This window comes from Bactrocera tryoni, unplaced genomic scaffold, assembly GCF_016617805.1.
Source record: "Bactrocera tryoni isolate S06 unplaced genomic scaffold, CSIRO_BtryS06_freeze2 scaffold_7, whole genome shotgun sequence".
NCBI classification, from domain to species: Eukaryota; Metazoa; Arthropoda; class Insecta; order Diptera; family Tephritidae; genus Bactrocera; species Bactrocera tryoni.
In genome coordinates this window covers 1,300,408-1,323,047 of record NW_024396366.1, presented here as the reverse complement: position 1 = coordinate 1,323,047, position 22,640 = coordinate 1,300,408, and the positions used below count along the sequence as shown (strand labels likewise).

Sequence of the window (22,640 nt, the reverse complement as noted above, 5' to 3'; positions counted from 1 at the left end):
TAAGCGATAATCAACACTTATTCTTATAGGAAATTTACCGATCTACAAAAAAGGTCTAGAATATTTTTTGGCTGAGTCAACCCATTCAAAGTTATTCGTAGTTAAAGTCCAATAAAAAATTATAAAAAATGATTTCCACAATTTTTCATCTTATATTACAAATTGATGGCTAATAAACATTATAAATCATATTTTTTCGATTTATCTCATTTCTATTTAATTAATTCGTAAAAGAAATTCATGCAATCTTGTCATGCTGAACTTAATTGTTAATTTTCGTTACTATTTTTGTATTATTATTATTGTGTTGTAATTATCGATCTTAGCGACACCTATATGGCCATATAAGTAAATATTATTCAAGCTTACGTCAATCTCTCCAACTTTGTTTATAGCAGGAATAGCCAAAAACGCGACTGCCCTCCTTCCTTTGCCTAGAGAAATCCGCCATATTTTTTTGTTTTCATTTGAACAATGTTGCCACTGCTCAGTACGCATATATCGTTTTGTGCATATCTAAGTTTTCAATTACAATTTTTCATAATATAAAATATCAAAACTGAAAACAAACTATTAAAAATAGTTTATATATTTATAAATAATAGCATTCGACTCTGATTTTGAGTTATTTTAAGAAAACTTCAAACATATTGAAGACAACTTTTACAATTACTACAGTATATCGAGATTGGCAACCCTGCGTTGTGAGAGAGCAATCAGCCGACACGTTGCTACGGTAAAAATCCAAATGCCGTGGAAATCTATGACATCCTACGGCAAAGAGAAAAGGTAGTAGAATTTTTCGCTGTTCACTTCATGTTTCTAAGTCATCACTCACACAGAGAAGAGTTCAAAGATTTTGTTTAAAATAAGTACTTAAAAAATTAATTTTATTAAAAGATTATCGATATTTTGTGAAAATTCTATGGTTACATCGCTAAACACTCGAAAGGTTTTACGAAAAATAAGATTTATTATGTTTATTAGCCATCAATTTCTAATATAAGATGAAAAATTGAGCTTTAACTACGAATAACTTTGAATGAGTTGACTCAGCCAAAAAATGTTCTAGACCTTTTTTGTAGATCGCTAAATTTCCTATAAGAATAAGTGTTGATTATCGCTTACCGATTATTTGTTTGTGTACATTAAAAATCCAAACAAAAAAAGCAAAATTTCCTGTGTTATTTATATGGAAAATCGAAAATGTCGATGAGGCACCTCTTAATATTAATATTAAGAGCTCAGGTTTTACCAGAACTTGTTTTTAGTCATGTCGGACGAGATTTTCATGGTAACTAAGAAACAAAAATAAAAAATTTTTTTTGGCCCACCTTAATATATATATATCTATAATAACGTATATAAATAAACATATATGTACATACATTATTAAATACTTGTATAATAAGCATACGCACATATATGTATATGCGTACGCAAGTGAATAAGGGATTTTGGGATTTTGCGGTAGCCCTTTATTTTGAAATAAAGGTGAAAAAATTATTAATTGCAACTTAAATTACCACATTTTTCGCAATTTTTTCGATCCGCGTTTGCAATTATCGCCCGTTTTTTCGAAATTTTTGTCTATTTTCGTGCGGACATTTTCCGATTAAATTACTTTTTGTGCTATTGCTCATTTTGCGCATTTTTTGACTTGGCTTTCGTACATATACTTGGGAGTCGATATTATTTTTTCTCGTTTTCGTAACCGATTCCAAATATAAGTATTTGTTGCCAACCTTTATTGCTATTGTTCATTTCACATACCATATTAGTTTGGCTTTCGTATATTTGGGAATGTATATATATATATATTTTTTTTCGTTTTCGTTGTCGATTCTTAATATATCTGTTGCCAAGCTTTATAGTCTAAACAAGCAAAATGAGCAAGCCAAAGCCAACTCTCGCAAACCTGTCTCCAAGTAAGGAGTTGACGGACTTAAAATCGTTAAGACGTCAAAGAACGGTTGCGAAAAGTAGTATTTCGCGCATTAAAACGGGCTTTCTCGAAAAGACTAAGTCTTTAGGTCCAATAGAATTGGAATGTCGTCTCGATATATTAAATTCACATAGTGAAAAATTAATGAAGTGCCAATCAAAGATTGCAGAAATTTATGAAGACGACATGGCCCGAGGGGAGTTAGAGGACATCATCGTTGAAACGAAGTCCATACTGAAGTCAATTTTAGCAAAAAATAAAACTGGACTAGCCGAAACATCTTTCGTAGCTTCTCACAGCTCAAGGCTCCCTAAAATGAATCTGCCGAAGTTTAAGGGAGAATACACAGAATTTAAAAACTTTATGAGTTTGTTTGAGAGCTTAGTTCATAATGATCCAAATATCCCAGATATTGAAAAATTTAACCATTTGGTTAATTGTTTATCTGGAAAGGTTTTGGGAACAGTTAAAGCGTTTCAGTTGTCGAATGAAAATCGTTGGCAAGTCTCAAAAAAGTTTATGATAATAAATGTTTGATATTTTTCAATACAATATCTAAACTTTTTGAGCTGCCAACCATCCCAAAGCCATCCGCGCCTTCATTGCGATCAATGATTGACGAAGTGTCAGCGGTGTATGACTCACTGCTATCGCTGGGCGATGAGAAACAGATAACAAACACTATTATTATACACATAGTGATGACAAAGGTCGACTCAGCTACCCGATCCAAATGGGAGGAACAGCTGGATTATGACAAGCTGCCACTGTGGAAGGAATGTGAAGCCACCCTAAATCGAAAATACCAGCAGCTATCAGCGGAAGGAGCATCACACTCTATGACGTAAAAACACATATGGATAGGACCAAATTGGCGCTAGTTGCAGCAAATACGAGGCAGCCTCTTTGCCAACAGTGCAAATCGAGGGATCACCATCTAACTGCCTGCCCCACCTTCAAGGCGCTTCCGGTGCAGCAGAGGTTCGAGTTCGTGAAATCGGTGCCCTTATGCATAAATTGTTTGCGTAAGGGGCACACGGTCTCTAAGTGCAGAGCGGATCGATGTCGTGTGTGCAGTCGATCGCTTCACACACTGTTGCACCAGTATCCAGTCTCCTTCCCCGCTGCACCTCATCCGCAACCACCCACCACCGGATCGGGTCATGTTACCAATAGCAGTGATTCAAGTGAGGACCAGTTGCGAAGATTACCTGCCCGCGATGGCATTGCTGGACTCAGGCTCCCAGGTCAACTTTATGACGGAGGACTTGGCACAGAAGTTGCGGATTCCACGTCAGTACAAAACATTAAGCGTAATTGGAATTGGCAATTCCAATTCGAAAGTGGGGGCAAAATTAAGCGCGTTTGTTAAGTCGCGGGTAAATAATTACAAATTTTCTGCGGAATTCTGGATAATGCGAAGTATTTCGGCTAATCATCCAGACCATATTATCAATGTTAAGGGCTGGAAAATTCCGCACAATATTGAATTGGTGGATCCAGAATTCCACAAATGTAAGAAAGTTGACATCTTATTGGGTGCAGAAATATTTTTCGGCGGTTTCAGGCCCTGGAGAGGACATTGAAAGATCCAGAACTTCGTGGAATGTATCTGGACTTTATGAATGAATATAGAGCACTGGCTCACATGAGCCCAACAAACAATAAGATCCCGAGTGAGCCACACTACTTCAAACAACATCACAACAACCAAATTACGTGTTGTCGTTAATGCTTCGAGTCGATATTCAACTCAAATAGCGTTGAATGAACTTTTGATGGTAGGTCCAACCATCCAAGAAGAGTTATACTCAACTCTACTTCGTTTTCGCTTACATAAGTATGTACTAACAGCGGACATTACTAAAATGTACCGTCAAATAATTATGCATGAAGAAGACAGAAATTGTCAGCTTATTGTGTGGAGAGAGCATCCTTCTGAGCAAATTCAAATTTTTCGTCTTAACACTGTAACATACGGTACTGCGCCTGCTCCATTTCTCGCAACCCGGTTTTTGCAAATGCTCAGTGATGCCAATACAATGAAATATCCACTCGGTTCATTGGCCATCAAAAGAGACTTTTACGTTGATGATTTATTAACAGGGTCCGAAAATTTTGAGTCTCTAGATCTTTTGAGAAGTGAGGTAATTAAAATATTAAACTCGGCCGGATTCACTTCAACGAAATGGTTTTCGAACCATCCTAAATTTTTCGACAGAAATTGCACTGAAAAGCCACTAAGCTTCAATGGCAAAAATTCCACTAAAACGTTAGAAATCCATTGGTTGCCGAAAGAGGATTTGTTTCGCTTTGTTTTAGATGACAATTTTAATGATCTGCGAGCCACTAAAAGAAATTTATTGTCAGCTTCTGCTCGCCTTTTTGATCCTTTTGGATTGCTAGCCCCACTAGTTACCAAAGCAAAAATCTTATTGTAAGAGCTTTGGATCCAAAAACTAGATTGGGATGAGTCGATTCCATTGCGCCTTGACACTAGCTGGCAGAACTTTAAAGCCAACCTAAGCAGCTCTCATCGATAAGCATTTCTCGTTACGTAAACGTTGAGGCGAGTGCCCTCTGCCAAATACATGGCTTCGCCGACGCCTCAATAAGCTGCATAAACATACGAAGCCAATCTGCTAGCGGTATTAAATGTATGCTGCTTACTGTAAAATCTAGAGTGGCTCCGCTGAAGACCAAATCTCTTCCGCGTCTTGAGCTCTCGGCATCACATCTTCTTTCGAAATTATGGTCAAGAGTAGCGCCTATGTTGAGTCGACATTTCGAAAATATTAAATTTTGGACAGACTCTGAAATCGTTTTACATTGGATTAAAACACATCCATCCTCACTATAAACCTTCGTCGCAAACAGAGTGTCCGAAATTCAAGAGTTGACTGACAAAGTACATTGGCGACATGTGCCAACGAAACAAAATCCTGCGGAACAAGTGTCTCGGGGTTGTAAGGTGGGCGAATTGAATAATTCAATATGGTTTGGCGGTCCACAGTGCCTCCTAGAAGACCCTGCATTATGGCCAATTAATAACCATTTCCAGCTCTCACCAGAAGACGAAGCATTAGAGAAGAAGAAAAATACATTTACATTAATTTCGACTACTGAGAAAAAATCAATATTGGACCTTATTGAAAAATTCTCTTCTCATAAAAAATTGTTTCGTGTGGTCGCATACATATTACGATGGATAAGACGACCCCCAAAATCCTTCATGGGACAGGATCTGACTTCGGATCTTGAGTTTTCTAAAAATTGCACAGGTGGTCCAACATTCAGAACTTTCGGATGTTATTAAAAAATTGCATAAAGGCACCACCCTACCTGCAAACTTGAAAAAACTCAACACGTTTTTGCATGAGTACTCAGATATGTCGCTGTCATTTTAATTGATCCGAGTAGGAGGTCGCCTATTAAATGCACCTCTCCCATACGATGCCAAATTTCCGCTTTTGTTAAATAAAAGTTCGCACTTCGTTATAACATACTTACGGTTCCTGCATATTCGAAATCACCACTCTGGGGCTAAAGCGTTGGTTGCGCTTCTTCGAGAACGCATATGGCTAATTAATGCCCGAGAAGCTTGCAGTAGAACCGTAAGAAACTGTATTCATTGTTTTCATTACAAGGCGAAGTTGCAAAACCAAATAATAGGAAATTTGCCAGTCGAAAGACTTCGAGCACTACGGCCCCTGCTTATATGTGGCGTAGATTTTTGTGGTCCGATATACACAACTCTAAAAATACGCGGTCGATCACCCGTAAAAACATATATTGCAGTTTTCATTTGTTTTACTTTCAAAGCAGTACATTTAGAATTAGTTTCGGACCTATCTTCTAATTCATTTATTCTCGCCCTAAAAAGGTTCATTGGACGCCGAGGAATGCCGACGAAGATATTCAGCGACAACGCCACCAATTTCGTCGCCGCCGATCGCAAGCTGCGCGAATTGAAGGAGGCGTTTCTAGCAATGGGTCCAGACCTGAAGAGATTCGCAGCAGACGAAGGGTGCAGCTTCATCTCTATACTACCGCGGGTGCCGCACTTCGGCGGATTATGGGAAGCCGCGGTGAAGTCCGCCAAACACCACATCGTTCGCGTAACCGGCTACGCGCTACTTACGGCAGAGGAGTTAGCAACAGTGTTGGCCGAAGTGGAGGCCATCCTCAACTCTCGCCCCCTAGTACCTCTGAGCCAAGATCCCAACGACGGCGAGGCGTTAACACCAGCGAATCTACTAATAGGATGCTCCCTGCGGGCATTACCCCCGGAGAAGGTACCAGTGGACCCAGTTCGTTGTTGCGAGTGATGGCAACTTGTTTGCTGTCTCAAGCAACAGTTCTGGCGACAGTGGCAACAAGTGGCTTCACCCCAAACGCAAACGCAACATGCAGCTCAACGACCTCGTTCTCGTCCAACAGGACAACGTGCCACCGCAGCAGCGGGCGCGTCGTCGCAACCGTCGAAGGGCAAGACGGCAAGGTGCGAGTCGCAGACGTTGCAACCAAGGCGGGCACAATTAAACGTCCCATCTACAAACTGGCCGTGCTTCCACTGGAAATTGAAGGAATCTGATCCTGTCAAGGTGGCCGGTGTTGCGTCAAGCAATAATAAGATTTAGGCTAAGCAACTAAATGAAATTAAATAAAGAATCTCTTGTATTCGAACCGTGAAACCGTACGCACGCGTTTTAATTTGTCGGTATTTCAATTTACTTTCTCGAGCAGGCAATTGGTGTGTTTCCTTTAATTTCTAATCGCGCATCCCAATTTAAAGTACTTTTCGTGCCTCAAAAACTTTTGAGAAACTTTTCAGTTAAAAATCGTTAAAAAATATGAAAATATTTTCGAAAATAAACAATTCTGGTAGGGACGATAACTATAAATGAGTAGAAGAACATATGTAAATTTTAAAGCAAACGGTTGAATGCTTTTTTTTTATGGACCATGACAGTTTCAGAAAATGATGATACGAGAAAAATGCGTTTAGAAACGTAGCAGCTGCAAAACTGTCATGGCGGCTGGTAGACAGTCGCTTACGATACGTCGGCGACTATGAGCTGTAACTTATCAAATACTATGAATTTCGGTCTGAATTTTTCACAGCATGTTTTCAATAGGTTTTACTGTCAAAATAAAAAAAAACTGATTTTTCGAAGTGATTACATGAGAATACCCCCTTAAATCTCTGGGTGCGCCTCTGATTTTGCGCCATATTGGAAATCTATTACATTATCACAGCTGATTTATTCATTTATTTATTTATTCATTTATGAACGCCAATCGGCAATATACAGTAAAAAGGAATAATAGAATAATAATGTTATTATTAATATTAATATTGCAAGAATAAATTAAGTCGCTATATCAGAGAACATGAAATATAATACAAAGAATTCAAAAAAATGCAATCCGAGTTTTAGCTATTGTGGTCGTACAGTTGTCTTCTCAGGTTAAAGTTGAAGGAATGGATGGAACCTCCGAAGAACTGGATCTGAGGAGTCATGTCATTTAGACACTACAAAAAGAAAATAATTTAAACAAACAAATTTTTTTTTTAAGCAATGAATCTAATTTCACCTGAAAATCGACTACCCAAATGAAAAAAATGTGTCAATTATTTCCATTATATGGAAAATATTTAAAAGAAGATGGTTTTTATTACAAATTACTATATGATAATGTTTTCTTTTAATAAATATTAAGCGATGTGAATTCTTGAATGGCAAAAACAGCTGTTTTTTTAATTTTTCCAAGGGCATTGAGAACGGTCTGATTAGTGAAGGGCTTAAATGTGATCTAATCCTTTCAAATTTTCGGTCTGAACATCGTATAAGCTTTAGTTTTACGAGCAAGGAATTTCCTGGGGTTTGGTTATACAAGCTGTTCGGTTGTACCCGAACTTAGGCCTTTCTGACTTCATATATTATTTATGATTTACGATTTATGATAACGTTTTGATATCTTTTCTTGTTATGATGTTGTAACATATTCTCTTGAGCATTCTTTAATGTGTCTTTTAAATTAATTTGGGTTTCTTTACCTGTAACAGAGTATTTTAAATATTTGATTAAAAATTAAACTATATTCTCACTTTAAGCATATTAATGTTGAATGAATTCTTTGTCTTTGTCCATTACAAGTCTTATAACCTGATGTAAAGGAATAAATTTGTGAATTTAACCGTTCTATCAGGCACTTGAACTGTACTGTTTTTACATCAGGGGATAATTGTAAAAGTACAAAAATTTTACTATTATGAATTTGCTATTAGAAATCTTCACTTGGAAGCTATGCACGTAAGAAATTTTAGCTTTTGTGCTCAAAAATATCAATAGTATATGTGACCTGGTCTACGAAAAGGGAGATAACTTGCGAAAACTAGTTTTTAAAAATAGCTAGTTGTTAAAAATAAACAACTCGTTTCGTCAGTTTCTCGTTATCTCATTAATTTTGACACCTAAGCCGCCTTTTCGTAGACCAGGTCACATATGATGTTGGACTCCCTCTATTCTGGCCATGGTGCTTTTCCAATTGAGATTAGTTTCAGATGTCTTTCACATTTATTGCTGTTACATGTACTACAGTTTTTCGGAATACCGCTTAAACTGTTTTACCATCAAAGGCCAATAATATTACTGCCGAGTTTGTGCCAAATTTTCTCTACAATTTCTATGCGCTCTATTGTCTGTTTGTTCAATTATTGCTCCTTGATCTTCTTCATTGGTTATAACCGCATTTGGATTTATATATTCTTTTAAAATAATTACTATATTTTCTAAGATATCGTACTAAGTTAAAAATCCTTTGTATAGGAAATCGTCTCAAAGACAGTAATTTTTGACCCATTATCAATTACTATATGTTGCTTAAAATTATCAAAAGGGTTTTGGTTTCGTGAATACCCATAGCTACTTTCGGCAGAATGATGAGTTTCTATTAAGGAATCAATTGAGTCCCTTGGCTTATCTGAAATACTTGCCTTGAAAATACGTCAGCAATTACATTTGTTTAGGGTTTTTTCGAACATTGCAAATGCTAATGGCTGATGATCTGTGCGAATTTCAAAATGTTTTGCTACAATATTAGACGCAGCAGTAGTTAAATTAAGTTTTTTTCAAAATTGTGTTGAACTGTTTAAATCTGTTTTTGCAATGCTTGCTTTAAAGTTTCACAAGCGCTATTCCTTCTTAATCAAAATTAGAATTTGTTTTCTTGGACATACTGTATACTGCGATAATCTACTATTTTCTCCTTTCAATTGCTTTGTTATTAGTTTAACTATTGTTGCATAGTTTTCTATACATTTTCTATAGTATCCTGTTTTTCCTAAAAATCCTAAGTTGTCGAAACGTCTTTTATAGTTTTTATCGTTACCACCTTTTTGGATCAGTTTTTATAACATTATGGGATACAACATAGCGAAAAAATTCAAATTCGGTTTCTATACATACTGATTTTTCTATAGATATTTTCATATCAGCTTTTATATTTCATATGAGTGTTTATATTTGCCTTATAATTCCTTTTTATGCTTTTGCAACCTTTTGCTAGAGAGTATTATAGTTTTGTTCATCTAACGGTTGTACGTATCACCTAAAACTAATCGAGAGAGATAGGGTTATGTATATATATGTAAATAATGACGATAACTTGAAAACTTGAAATCTGGCTGACTGTCTGACTGCCCGTCCGCCCATCCGTCCGCCCATCCGTCCGTCCGTCCGTCCAAGCTGTAACTTGAGTAAAATTTGAGATCTTGATGAAACGTAATCGGAGCAATGTCATGCCCACAAATCACCATATAACCATACCACGCACTAATTTAAGATATAAAATTTTAATTTGACACAGGACATTGCAGTAGTAAGAGGCATCTGTGTGCAAAAATGTTTTAAAAAGTGGTTGTGCTCCGCCCTTTAATAAACTTAATATACATATGCCACAACAACCAAATTTGCTGAACACAAATATTATAAGAATTCCTACCTGATTATTAATTTTATGGGAGGTATCTTTATGAAACCAAGGGATGTGGCATGAAAATACTATAGTTATTAGATAAAATCGGGTCGATACTTCTCCAACTACATATTTACATATAATGATTTTCGTTTTTATAACAAACCTTATGTCGGTCAGTGTATGAGTTATATATAGTATACAAGTATGTACTTGTATATCAACCGAGCATAAAATGATCAGTTGCACCCGAACTTAGTGCTTTCTTACTTGTTCTAATAAGCTTTCTTTATTAACACATTTTTTTTTGCAGATAATGACTATTGATATTGTTTTGACCATATAGGTTAATAATTTTCAGTTCTTATTATACATACATATGTATATATGTATATAATACATATGAGCCGGTTGCCCGCATATCTATTAGAATTCTAAAGATTTGTCCAGTTTTTGTATCTATTTTAAAAACACGGAGCAAATCGGAGTTTACCCTAAAAATGGTTCTCTTCAGCATTATTTATTCCTTGTATTTTTGGTTGAGGTTACGTACTTATTTGTATATTTTCAATTATTCCCTTCGGTATAAAGGCTGGTTGATAATTGATCTGCCAATTATACCTGTTACTCCTAATTTGAGGTTGGCTTATTTATTACTTGTGTAGATTGATCCACTTCCTTTGGTTCTGGATAATTGAAATACTTTTCCTTTGAAGATACCTTAGATTTGCCTGAGACTGGTTTATGGCATTTGATTTTAATGAAGCGCCTTAGCAAGAGCATTTTGGAAATCAGTGGGCGTTTTAACACTATTGTGTCTAAAGGATGATTTAAACCAGTTATAAGAGTTCTTGTTTAATATTTAAATGTTGTGTGATTTCGGAATTTGTTTTGTTTATTAATAATGTCCATTTCTGATTGACTTCATTGTAACAAACTATTATGGATTTTGATCCTTGCCTCAAAATGCTCATTTACTTGAATTGGTTGTCCATCAGTGTAAGCAAAATCCAGTGTTAAATTTAAAACTGTGCCATGATTTCTTAAATGTCATTGGCATTACCTACAGAAGCCAATGTGTTTTAACGTGAATACCTGTCTTCGAAGACTCAATTCCACGGCGCTTTCTATTGCTAGAAGCACATAGATCAATACAATGCATTGATCAGCACCCCAAAGAATAAGTGCGTGCACCCGCACCATACTCTGGAGAACCAAAGCATGGGTGCTGGCGTATACACTTATACTTTGGTTCCAATTGGTAGGGTGGGACTCCCTAGCCATCTTGGTCGGGTTCGAGGCCCATCTAAAACCTCTGCCGTACTCTGGGTCCGGCACACGGCCGCAGTGCGACTCCACATTGGACAAATGCCCTTCCTGCATTTAGGTGCAAACCACAGCCACCACGAATCAAAAGAGCCAAACCCAATGGCAAACTGGAGCGAACTCCAGGGGCTACTGCTCCCCGTGGTACCAGGTTTAAGTCTTTGGTCTGACTTTTGTAACTATTTGCTACTTCCAGTGTGAGTGTTCATAAATCCCAACTCATGACTGGTGACATTTGTCGCTTGAACCACAAATGTTTGTTATATAATTGTAAACTTATATAAAACCTATGATATCATTTCAAGCTAATATTATAGCACTTTTCTGACTTTTGACCATGCTGACATTCGAGACAAGACCAGATAAATGTCATACACAGTGCATGTGGCTTTTAGTCGCCTCTTACGACAGGTATGCCTTGCCGCGGGCATATTCGGTTTCCCCCAGAACCCTGAGGGGGTCCCCCCTTACCAGCAGGAGGAGTCATTACCTACAACTGTCAATGTGTTTTACGTGGGTATCTGCCTACGAAGGCTCAAATCCACGGTGCTATCTATTGCTAGTAGTACATAGATCAAATTAATGCGTTGATCAGCGCCCCAAAGTGTAAGTGCATGCACAACACTACACTCTGGAAGAAACCAAGGTATGAGTGCCTGCCACACACACATACGCCTTGGTTCCAATTGGTAGGGTGAAAACCAAAGGAAGCACCCTTTCCACCTTGGTCGGGTTCGAGGCCCATCTAAAACCTCTGCCGTACTCTGGGTCCGGCACCCGGCCGCGGTGCGACACATTGGACAATTGCCCTTCCTGCATTTAGGTTTAAACCACAGCCACCACGAATCTCCCCAAAGGGCCAAGACCCAATGAGCAGACTGAAGCGAACTTCAGGGGCGGCTGCTCCCCGTGGTACCATGTTTTAGTCTTTGGTGTGACCTGTAGCCCAAGCTTGCGCTTAAGCTACTGCCAGTCGAGCCCCCAAAAATTCCGAGGAATTCTTAAGAACCCGACTGTATGATGTTTTTGTTATCCCTTCAATTTTAGTGTTTGTTATATAATCGCAAACCCATTCAATGAATTGATAGTATTTCAATATAGCACTTTTCTGACATTTCTGACCATGCCGACATTCAATAAACCAGACATGCGAATGTCGGACATAGTGCATTTGGTTTTTAGTCGCCTCATACGACAGGCATGCCTTACCGCGGGAATATTCTTATCTCCCTCCCCGCAGGGAGAGGCATTACCTACAACTGTCAATGTGTTTTACGTGGGATCCTGCTTATGAAAAGCTTAACTCCACGGTGCTCAAAAGCACAACGGATCAATACAATGCGTCGATCAGCGCCCTGAAAATTTGGTAAGGATTTTCAGTACCAATTGGCAGTGCGGTAAGGACACACTAACCACCTTGGTAGGGCTCGAGGCCCATCTAAAACCTCTGCCGTACTTTGGGTCCGGCACCCGGTTGCAATGCAACTCCACATTCGACTGACAAGTCAGTTCTTCCCGCGATTTGGGTTTTAACCACAGCCACCACGAATCTCCACAAAGGGCCAAACCCAATGAACAGACTGGAGCGAACTCCAGGGGCTACTGCTCCCCGTGGTACCAGGTTAAAGTCTTTGGTATTGACCTTGTAGCCGAAACTACGACCAGTTGAGCCTCCATACAGCCCTGGACTGGTGGCCAGGATCTTAGTCGCCTCTTACGACAGGCATGCCTTACCGCGGGTATATTCGGTTTCCCCTCGAACCCGGAGGGGTCCCCCCGTACCCGCAGGGGGAAGGCATTACCTACAGTAGTGTTTCGGAGGATAGTTAAAGTTCCAACATATCTTTTACTTCCATCTATGTACAGACTCATTAAATTTGTTGGATCTTCTCGCCAACTGACATAAGATTTTCCAGAGAATTCTGGTAAAGATTTAATTATGGCTAATTTTTCCTTACATGTTATAGTGTAATTAATCGTCTGTGTCAGGTATTCATTTACTTGTGTCGCATTTGTTAAGTTTTGACTTGATTATTCAACTGAGCTATCTCATTTCATAAATTTGTAGTCTTTAAAAAAAATTTATATTATTTTACTTCCTTTTATCAAAACGCGCACTTGTAAGATTCGTGCGTATCAGATTAACAATACTCACAATGCATAAGCTTAAAATATTTTATATTACTGTGGATATTTCCCACAAAATATTTACTCATTTTATTGATATAAATTCACTATCTGGTTGGTGGTTGTGACATATTGGTTCATGCTCTTTTGCCAGTTGTGATGAAAATTAGTTCTCTTTGTAAGATCACAGATTTTCAGGTATTCTGCTCCTACTTCTTATTTTGTATGTAAAATTATTGATTATGTTATACATTCGTCGAATCGACGACGCATCACTTGAGTTTCTTCATAACATTGTTCTTTTTACTCAATTCGTTCTCTTTTTTCCAACCGTGCCAGTTAATCTCATGATCTTGTGAACCTTCGGCGGGTACACATTCTTAGAACATATAAAACTGCAGGTGCGACGAAGTATAACTTTAGTGTGACTTTTGCAAATAGTCCTTTATATACTTTTATTGTTTGGAATAAGTATCATAATTATTATAGCTAAGGTATTAGATATATATAAATTTTTTGATATAGCCAAATGGACGGCAAGAGGACAGAAACTAATATAGAAAAACTCTTGCAAATGAAAGAACCGGCAAATCCAATATGGTTCAATTTTACAACCAGACGAAAATCCGATTACTTTGGCGATCGGGTAAAAAAACGAATTTCGGTATAAATGGCATATGTACGGATAAGGGAGTTAATGCTAATAATTCTAACACTTATATTTTTTAAAACATTCCCGATTAGAAATTCAAAAATTTGTATTAATTAATAATATCACAATGTTTCACAATTTTTTTTTTTTACATTTTTTACTTTGTATATTTAAATATACACTCTAAGCATTGATATAATTTCACTTTCATTTTAGCTAAATTTATTAAGGGGTCAGTAGGGTAATATATTTAAAAAGATTTTTTTTGTTTTGCATTTTCTGTTTCTTTATACCCTTAGAATTAATGTAGAAACCCACTTTACCATTGGAAGGTTTCGAAAAAGGCCCAAAAATAATAATACCGCTCGACGTTCGGAACGCTCGGAGTGCACACCTCAAACTTTAAACGCGTTTTTCTCAAAACACACTTTTTTTAATTGGCGGACATAATTCCGGTCGAACTACTCAACCGATTTGCTTAATTTTTTTTTAAATGATCACAAAACGCCTGGCTATCGTCCCTATATTTTTTATAATTTATTGCCAATGTTTTGACAAAATCTTTGTCTAAAAAACATGGGTAAAAATTATAAAAAAAACTTTAATTACTTTTTTATTTATCAACATTTTTTCATGATTCTAATAGGGACGATAACCATTCACGTACTTTTTAAGAATAAATTGGGGTTCAGTGTTTCAGATGACACAAACATGAGAAATCTTATCCGCCAGCGAAAAAACGCGTTCACCCAGCCATTTCTCTGACAGATGTCATCAAAAAATCCGAAAAATTTGTTTATACGCTCCACGATATACTTATGTACCTCATGATATGTGAAAGAAGTTCTATTGTAGAATAAAAACTTAATTCTATGAAAAAAATTATCAAAAAAAGAAGTGAGCTGTCAGTTGACAGCTGGCAGATGTGAAACATCGAAATTATTGTATACAATAGCAATAGTAAAATTAAATAAAAAATAATTTTAAAATAATCAAAAATTATATTAATTTCGGCTATTATATTATATTACTGCCGACTATTATTGCTCATATAAACAGATCTTGGGTCATTATTTTCATTTCTTCAAAAAAAACCATTATTCCCTTATCATATCTACATTTGTACCAATAGAATTTCTATGGTATATATTATACATACATATATTACTTCTTTGGCACATTTGTGTGTGTGTTTACGAAAGCAAATACGAGCCACATATGTACATATGTATGTACAAACTTTCATAAGGGAATAACCCGTTGGTCTTGGCTTCTCAGTGGGCCAGACTTTTCAGCTGAACTCTAAGCTACCGGAGGGGTCGGCAGGTGACGAATAAGCAACCCCCGACGAGGAGCGGCAGGAGTGGATGTTGCGGTATAAAAGCTAGCTAAGCTGATGAAACCCCTGCGAAAGAGGCGAGTCTATACCGCCTCTCAAAAATAGAGGCATCATGCATGGGCATGGTGGGTAATATATAAATCCAGGCGCGACGGACTCACAATGAGAGGCTTCCTGGTCAGCGTCTGTTCATCATGTCAGGTGCGGCTGTTAAAGTGTTTTTTTTTTACCGATGTACATCGCGGCGCACTGGGGGTCCCTTTAAATCTTTTCAGCGACTTCTCTGCTGCCGAGATGGATAGGGTGATGTGAGCTTGCTCTGCCTAGGTGTTAGCCGCGGTGTCCATCAGTAACCAGCCCTTTCGGGCTCTGGTCAACGAGTGTGCATTGGACGCAAGATTAGTAGTCTGCGTTGCCCCGGGCGAGCTCTGGACCGTCCGTGTTTACCGAGACCAGTAAAGCGAAGAACAGGCCTCAGGGAACTGGGGTAGGTGCATAGCCACCGGGGGTACATCCGCTCCTGTTTATTTCGGCCCGCCTCCCTACGCTGGTACAATAGAAAGGAGTGGATTTGTATATGAGAAAAAACAACAACATAAACGACAGCAGAAGTAGCAGCAACAGTAGCAGTAACATCTACGCTACTATACTGGGCAATGGCACGGGAAGCCCAAAAGACCCGAATAATACCAAAGCGGCAGGAACTGTCTTGCAAAGGACACCTGTAATGGAAATAGATCCATTCAAGCGGTCCTCGCGACTTAGTAGATCTCCAATAAAGATGCTAAGCGTAGAAAAACCGACGCGGACAAGATCGTCGCCACCGGCGCTGCAAGACAACACGCCGCAAGCGAAGGCGGTAAAACCTCGCGGCGACTACATGACGGAGCTTGGGGAAGAAATTAAAAAGATGATAGATTTGATGCGTCCACCGCAGCGAACAATCAACAACAATCTTAGGGACCTCGTAGGCAATATAACGAAGATGTACGAAAAAGCCTTAGAGGAATACCAGAAAAGCAAGGAAACAAGACGGAATATTCTAAATATGCCCGTAACAACGGAAATAACGCCTAAAAAACCTCGCGAGGAAAAACAGGCGAAAAGGCAGACTCCTCCAAAAAAGAATAAAACCTCCCATGGAGAAGAACCAAAGAAGGGTAAAAATAACGAGGAAAAAGTAGATACGTTAACCTCAATCAACAAAGGAAAGACACCGGGAAAGCAAGATGACTGGACGGAAATAAAAAAGAAAAAGAAGGCTGCATATAAGCATCGACCAAGGCCTTGTGCGATAGTGATCGAGCGAACTGCTAACATGACATACAGCGATATCCTAAAGGCGGTTAAAAAAGAAGATGCGCTCCAGAAACTGGGTGAAAGTGTAACCCGGATAAGGAAGACAGCTAAAGGGGAAATTTTAATGGAACTTAAGAGCGCGCAAATGGAACACACTGCTGACTACACCAGCAAAATAGGCAAAGTGCTTGGAGATCAAGCCAAAATTAAAGCCCTAACGAGTGAGACCACTGTGGAAATCCGGGATCTGGATGAAATAACCGGAGAGGAAGACATTGCCAATGCTATTCGCACACAAATGGGAAAACTAGGGGGCTCAATCAGAGGCATTAAGGCGTCATACGCAGGCACCCAAACAACTGTGATAATCCTCCCCGCCTTAGAGGCTAGGCTACTTATTGAAGCCAAAAAAACCAAAATAGGATGGGTTGTGTGTAGAATTGGGGAGAAGCCGAACCTTAAGAAATGCTTCCGATGTTTGGAATATGGCCACCTAGTGAGAACCTGCAAAACTCAGGCGATAGAAGTCAGTGCTGCCTCAGATGTGGGGAGAAAGGTCATTTCGCAAAGACATGCAGCAAGGAGCCGTCTTGCAGTGCATGTAAAAAACAAGGAAAAGAGAAGTCTGACCATCAGATAGGCAGCAAGAAATGTCCTATCTACCAAGAAGCGTGCAAAAGAGCCAAAATATGAGAGTTCTACAGCTCAACTTCAACCACTGCGAAGCAGCTCAAGATCTACTTACGCATACAGTTTTTGAGCAGAAAATCGGCGTGACAATAGTCTGCGAACAATATAAAAACATTAGCGCAGCAACGTGGACCTCCGACCTAACGGGCAAAGCGGCCATTTGTGCCTGTGGAACAAAACAAGAAAAGCCACTAACAGGACATGCCTATTACATGCGGGCAAAAATCTGCGAAATAAACTTTTATAGTTGCTACATTCCGCCAAGCATCCCACAAGATGAAAATGAAAGAATCATTGATAATCTAGTACGAGAAGTGTCGAACACCACAATGAACATAGTGGCAGGTGACTTCAATGCATGGGCAGTGGAGTGGGGTAGAGCGTACACAAATAGACGAGGAGAAACCCTTTTGAAGGCTTTTTCGGTACTGAACACCGTCTTGCTGAATATCGGTAACAGAAATATTTTCGAAAAAACGGCCACGGTTCTGTAATCGATATTACGTTCGCTAGTAACTCTTTAGTGCGGTCGTGTACATGGCAAGTAGGCGACTTGCACACACTCAGTGACCACTTGTCCATTTTGCTAGAAATCGACAAAACGCACAAATTGCCTAAGTCTCTTAAAAAGGTTCAAACCAGAGGCTTGAAAGCCGAAACACTTGATGAGGATATCTACAAATTAATGTTAGAAGACAATCCGAACTACGCTATGGACATAGAACAGAAGGCTGAATGCCTAGTTAAACATGTCAGTAAAGCCTGCGATGCCGCTATGTGTAGGAAAAAACAAGGCATATGCAGGAAACCCGCATACTGGTGGAATGAGACTATTGAGGCCCTGAGAAGTGAATGCCACAAAGCTAGGCGCCAGTGTCAAAGGGGACGACAAACGGCAGATTTCATAATGCTAAACGAGCGCTTTAAACGAAAGCGAAATGAACTGAAGAAATCAATAAAGAAGAGCAAAGCCTGTTGTTTCAAAGAGCTATGCAACAAGGTCGAAGAAAACCCGTGGGGAGATGCATACAAAATCGTCATGTCACAGCTTAAAGACCATAAAGGACAAGCGCCTAAATGCCCTAGACTATTAAAGACGGTTGTCCAAACGTTTTTTCCCACGCAATTGCTACTAAGGCAACAAATAAAAGAAGCTACAAACGCACCGCTAGTTACTGACCAAGAAACTATTGAAGCAATAGAGAGATTTGCAAACACTAAAGCATCAGGCCTAGATGGCATACCAAATAAGGTCTTGAAACTCGCTATTAAAAATATTATAAACCCACCCCATTTACGGAAGTCTATACGCAATGCTTACGGGGGGGAGTATTCCCTAAGATTTGGAAAAAGCAGCAGCTAGTGCTTATACAAAAACCAAATAAACCAGCAGGAGAACCAGGCTCCTACCGACCATTATGTATGTTGGACACAATGGGAAAAATACTGGAGCGTATAATCTGCGTGCGGCTAGAACAACATCTAGAAAGACAGCCACCGGGCTGAGCCAAAAACCAATATGGTTTTCGAAGGCACAGGTCGACAATAGACGCAATATAAAAGCTAACAGAGGTCGCAAGCAAGGCAATTGAAGGAACCAGATGGTTAAATGGCACCAAAGAATACTGCGCGGTTGTGACGTTCGACGTTAAAAATGCCTTCAATTCGGCCTATTGGCCTCATATCATGGAAGCCCTGAAACAAAAGAAGACACCACTCTACCTACTGAAGATCACATCTAGCTACCTCTCCGACAGATTACTGCTATATGACACAGAAGAAGGTCCTAAAAACTACATTGTAACAGGCGGTGTACCACAAGGCTCAGTACTAGGGCCGCTACTGTGGATTGTTTTATACGACGGTGTGCTTCGCCTCCCTTTGCCCAAAGAAATACAAATAATCGGGTACGCTGATGATATAGCAGTCACGGTAGTGGCAAAAGAAATAAGCCAGATAGAGTACCTATGCAACCACGTGGCGATAAAAATAAAATAATGGCTCACAAAAGCTAAGCTCAGTTAGCAGGCCAAAAAACTGAAGCGTTACTAATAACGAGTAGAAAAAAGTTAGAGGCGACTACGCTCAACATCGATGGATACAATATCCCAACGCAACAATCGTTGAAATACCTAGGTGTAATTATTTACGCGAGGCTAAATTATCGGACCCACAGAAAGCAGCAAAGGTGACGGCTGCATTAACTAGAATCATGGCCAACATAGGTGGACCTAGTCTTTTGGCAAAAGTTATCCAGTCAGTACTTATGTACGCCGCACCCATATGGGAACCAGCATTGCTGCACAAAACATATGTGAATACGACAAAAGCAGTAGTTCGGTTAAGTGCAATCAGGGTAGCTTGCGCTTTCCGGACTGTATCACACGACGCGGCGGGGATTATTTCAGGTGTCACGCCTCCAGATATTATGGCGATGGAGCTAAAAAGAATTTATGACAAAGCGAAAAACGTGGGCAGACGGCTAAATAAACAAGAGAGGCAGCAAGAAAGACAAACCAGCCTCAATGAGTGGCAGGAACGATAGGACGAAACAACAAAAAGTAGATGGACACACACGTTGATCAGAAACGTGCAGGTGTGGGTAGAGAGAAATCACGGAGAAACTGACTATTACTTGACGCAGTTCCTGACTAGGCACGGCTGCTTCAGAGAGTATTTACATAAATATGGACATTACGATGGGTTTAACTGCTCTTTTTGCGGAAACGGGAATAAGAACGCGTGGCACATTTTCTTTCTGTGCCCCCGTTATAAAGATGAAAGAGAGGAGCTAGAGCAACTTCTCTCAGAGCGGCTAACCCCTGAAAATATTGTACCACACATGTTACGTTCCCAGCAGGTGTGGAAGTTCGTTAGAGAATGGAGCGCGAAAGCCCTAATAGAGCTTAGAAGGAAGGAATGGCAAAGAAAGAGCGAAAGACGGCTGATCATCTTGCAGCTGGAAAGTTCGTAGAACGAGAGCCAACCGGCTAAAGCTATCCTTGCGAAGAAATGCCAAGCGGCGGTCCCGCAAAGAAAATAAATAGCTTGAGGAGACGGAGTTAGGGTTTAGTAAGTAGGCGTCGTACTCCGCAAGTACCGCACTTGTTAACAATGGCGGCACATGCGCCAGTAGGATGAATCGTGCATGCCGTCCGAAACAGGACGGTATCTTTCGAAGATTCCCCATCTGGCAACAAAAAAAAAATAAATAAGGGAATAACAAGTGCCGCACGCATCTCCGCTGTCACGGGCAACCAATGGCCGCAGCTCACGTTTTGTGTGTGCGGAAAAAAATAAACGAATGACCGCCGATTGTTACCGCTTCCCTTGCTGCTCGAACAGCTTCGCCAACAAGCTAGCGTAAATATGTATGCTTTTGTATGAGCTTGCATACATATCGACGCTGATTTTTGCAATCCACGGAAAAATATTTTAGAATTGACAAATATTGTAAATCGACAACAGCTATGTTGCCACTTTTCTCACTTCTTTCCTAGAACAAACACCAGAAAGTTGTTCAATTTATGGTTTTAACTTTTGCCATCGTCGCGAAAAGGCGCTTGTTGGCAAAGGCATGCTCGGGGAGATGTCATAGCCCTGACAGACGACAGCGCTAATATGCATTAGCGGACTTAATTTACATTTACTTGCGCATTTGACCCATGTTAATGCAAGTTTGTAATGCACAAGAATTTCGTGCATTTAGCTGAATTTATCAAATTTGAGTAGGCGACACTGCTCAAAAATGGCAGATTATTGCTTTTTTTTGACAGATGTCGCTTCAAGTCTGCCGCCTCCTTTGCGTTTGCAGTATCAGAGGTAAGCAGTTTTATAGCCCTGATAGACGAGCAAAATTAATGCGCCTTAAGCAACGCTAATGCGCATTGCAATTTTATAGTAACAGACGGCAGACTTGTGCATTTAGACAGCTGATAGTGACATTTGTTTATTTATTAAAAAAAAGAAATGTGGTGTCGTGGGACACCAGGTAGGAACGAAGTTCTTTCGGGTAATGTAGAATCGATACAATTTGCAAAAAAAATTAATTTTATGTAGGTTGTCTTGATATTTCTCTCAAATTTTGCTGATTAGTTTTTATTTAAGTACAGATAAGTTTTAAGAAAATTTAGGAGTTTAAGAAATAATAATTTACGTAAAATGAAAAATAATTCAAATTATAACTAAAATAACAAAAAATATGTCTCCTTATTTTTGTTTGGCACCATAAAATTACATAGAAATAGAGAGAGAAGGAATGAAAGAACGAAAGAAAGACGGAGAAAGAGAAAGGTATTATGCACTACTCGCTGGTGTATACGACTGTCGCACCTGATTTTTTAAGGAAAACGAATTGAAAGAATATGGCAACATAATGACACATTCAAAGCTCCAAAGCTTATTCACAAAAGCGCAACGTAAACTTTTTCAATGGTGAAGAAATGTGCAGGGGAGAGGACACTTAGTTAGAGCCGGCCTAAAAGTATGCAATTAATCTTAGAGGTTATTTTTAATCTAATAATCACATAACCCGATAACCACCTTACCGTGAACAGCCTAACTTTTTTCTTACGCCAAAAACGTACTTAGTGCAAGCACAATTCTCACCCAAAACTAATTTGAATACACAATAATGTTACAGATTTTCATGCCTAATTATTTTGCAAAACCTAAAGGTAGGCTATAACTAGCGATCTTACAGTCTTTTTCTTACGGGTTATTTCTTACGGTTTTACTATCACTTTTTTTCAGTTAGGTTCCGCAGCAAAATCCCTATCTTCTCCAAGCCTGCCGTAAGGAACTTCGTTCCAAAAAAAGTAAAATAAAAGTGTGCGAAAAAGTTGTAGATAATTTCGTCGACCTTGGAACCAGTATCAACACCAACAACAACATCTGCCTCGAAATCCAACGAAGAATGTCTTTTGCCAACAGTTGCTACGAGATATACGACGACATTGACATAGTTCAGCGAATTAAAAGACATCGGCTCCGCTGGCTAGGTCATGTTGTCCGGATGGACGAAAACACTGTAGCTCTGAAAGTGTTCCACGCAGTACCCGCCGGAGGAATCAGAGGAAGAGGAAGATCTCCACTCCGTTGGAAAGACCAGGTGGAGAAGGACCTGGCTTCGCGTGGTATCTCCAATTGGCGCCACCTTGCGAAAAGAAGAAAAGATTAAATTAGAAGATAATTCAAGTGAGAAATAATAACGATGCGTTCTTACGACACACGTATTTAAACAGCTGCACGACTACATAACTGTGTGTATTTTAATATTTGAC

General features: G+C 39.2%; 1 protein-coding gene across 1 annotated transcript in view; it reads right to left on the bottom strand.

Annotated features, from left to right (window-relative positions):
• Positions 1-7,318: 7,318 nt before the first annotated feature.
• LOC120781463 overlaps positions 7,319-22,640 on the bottom strand; it is a 131,721-nt gene continuing 116,399 nt past the window's right edge. Inside the window, exon 6 of the mRNA XM_040113688.1 lies at positions 7,319-7,481. Coding sequence (XP_039969622.1) covers positions 7,471-7,481 — 11 coding nt within the window. The 3' untranslated portion in view covers positions 7,319-7,470. The remainder of the gene's footprint in view (positions 7,482-22,640) is intronic.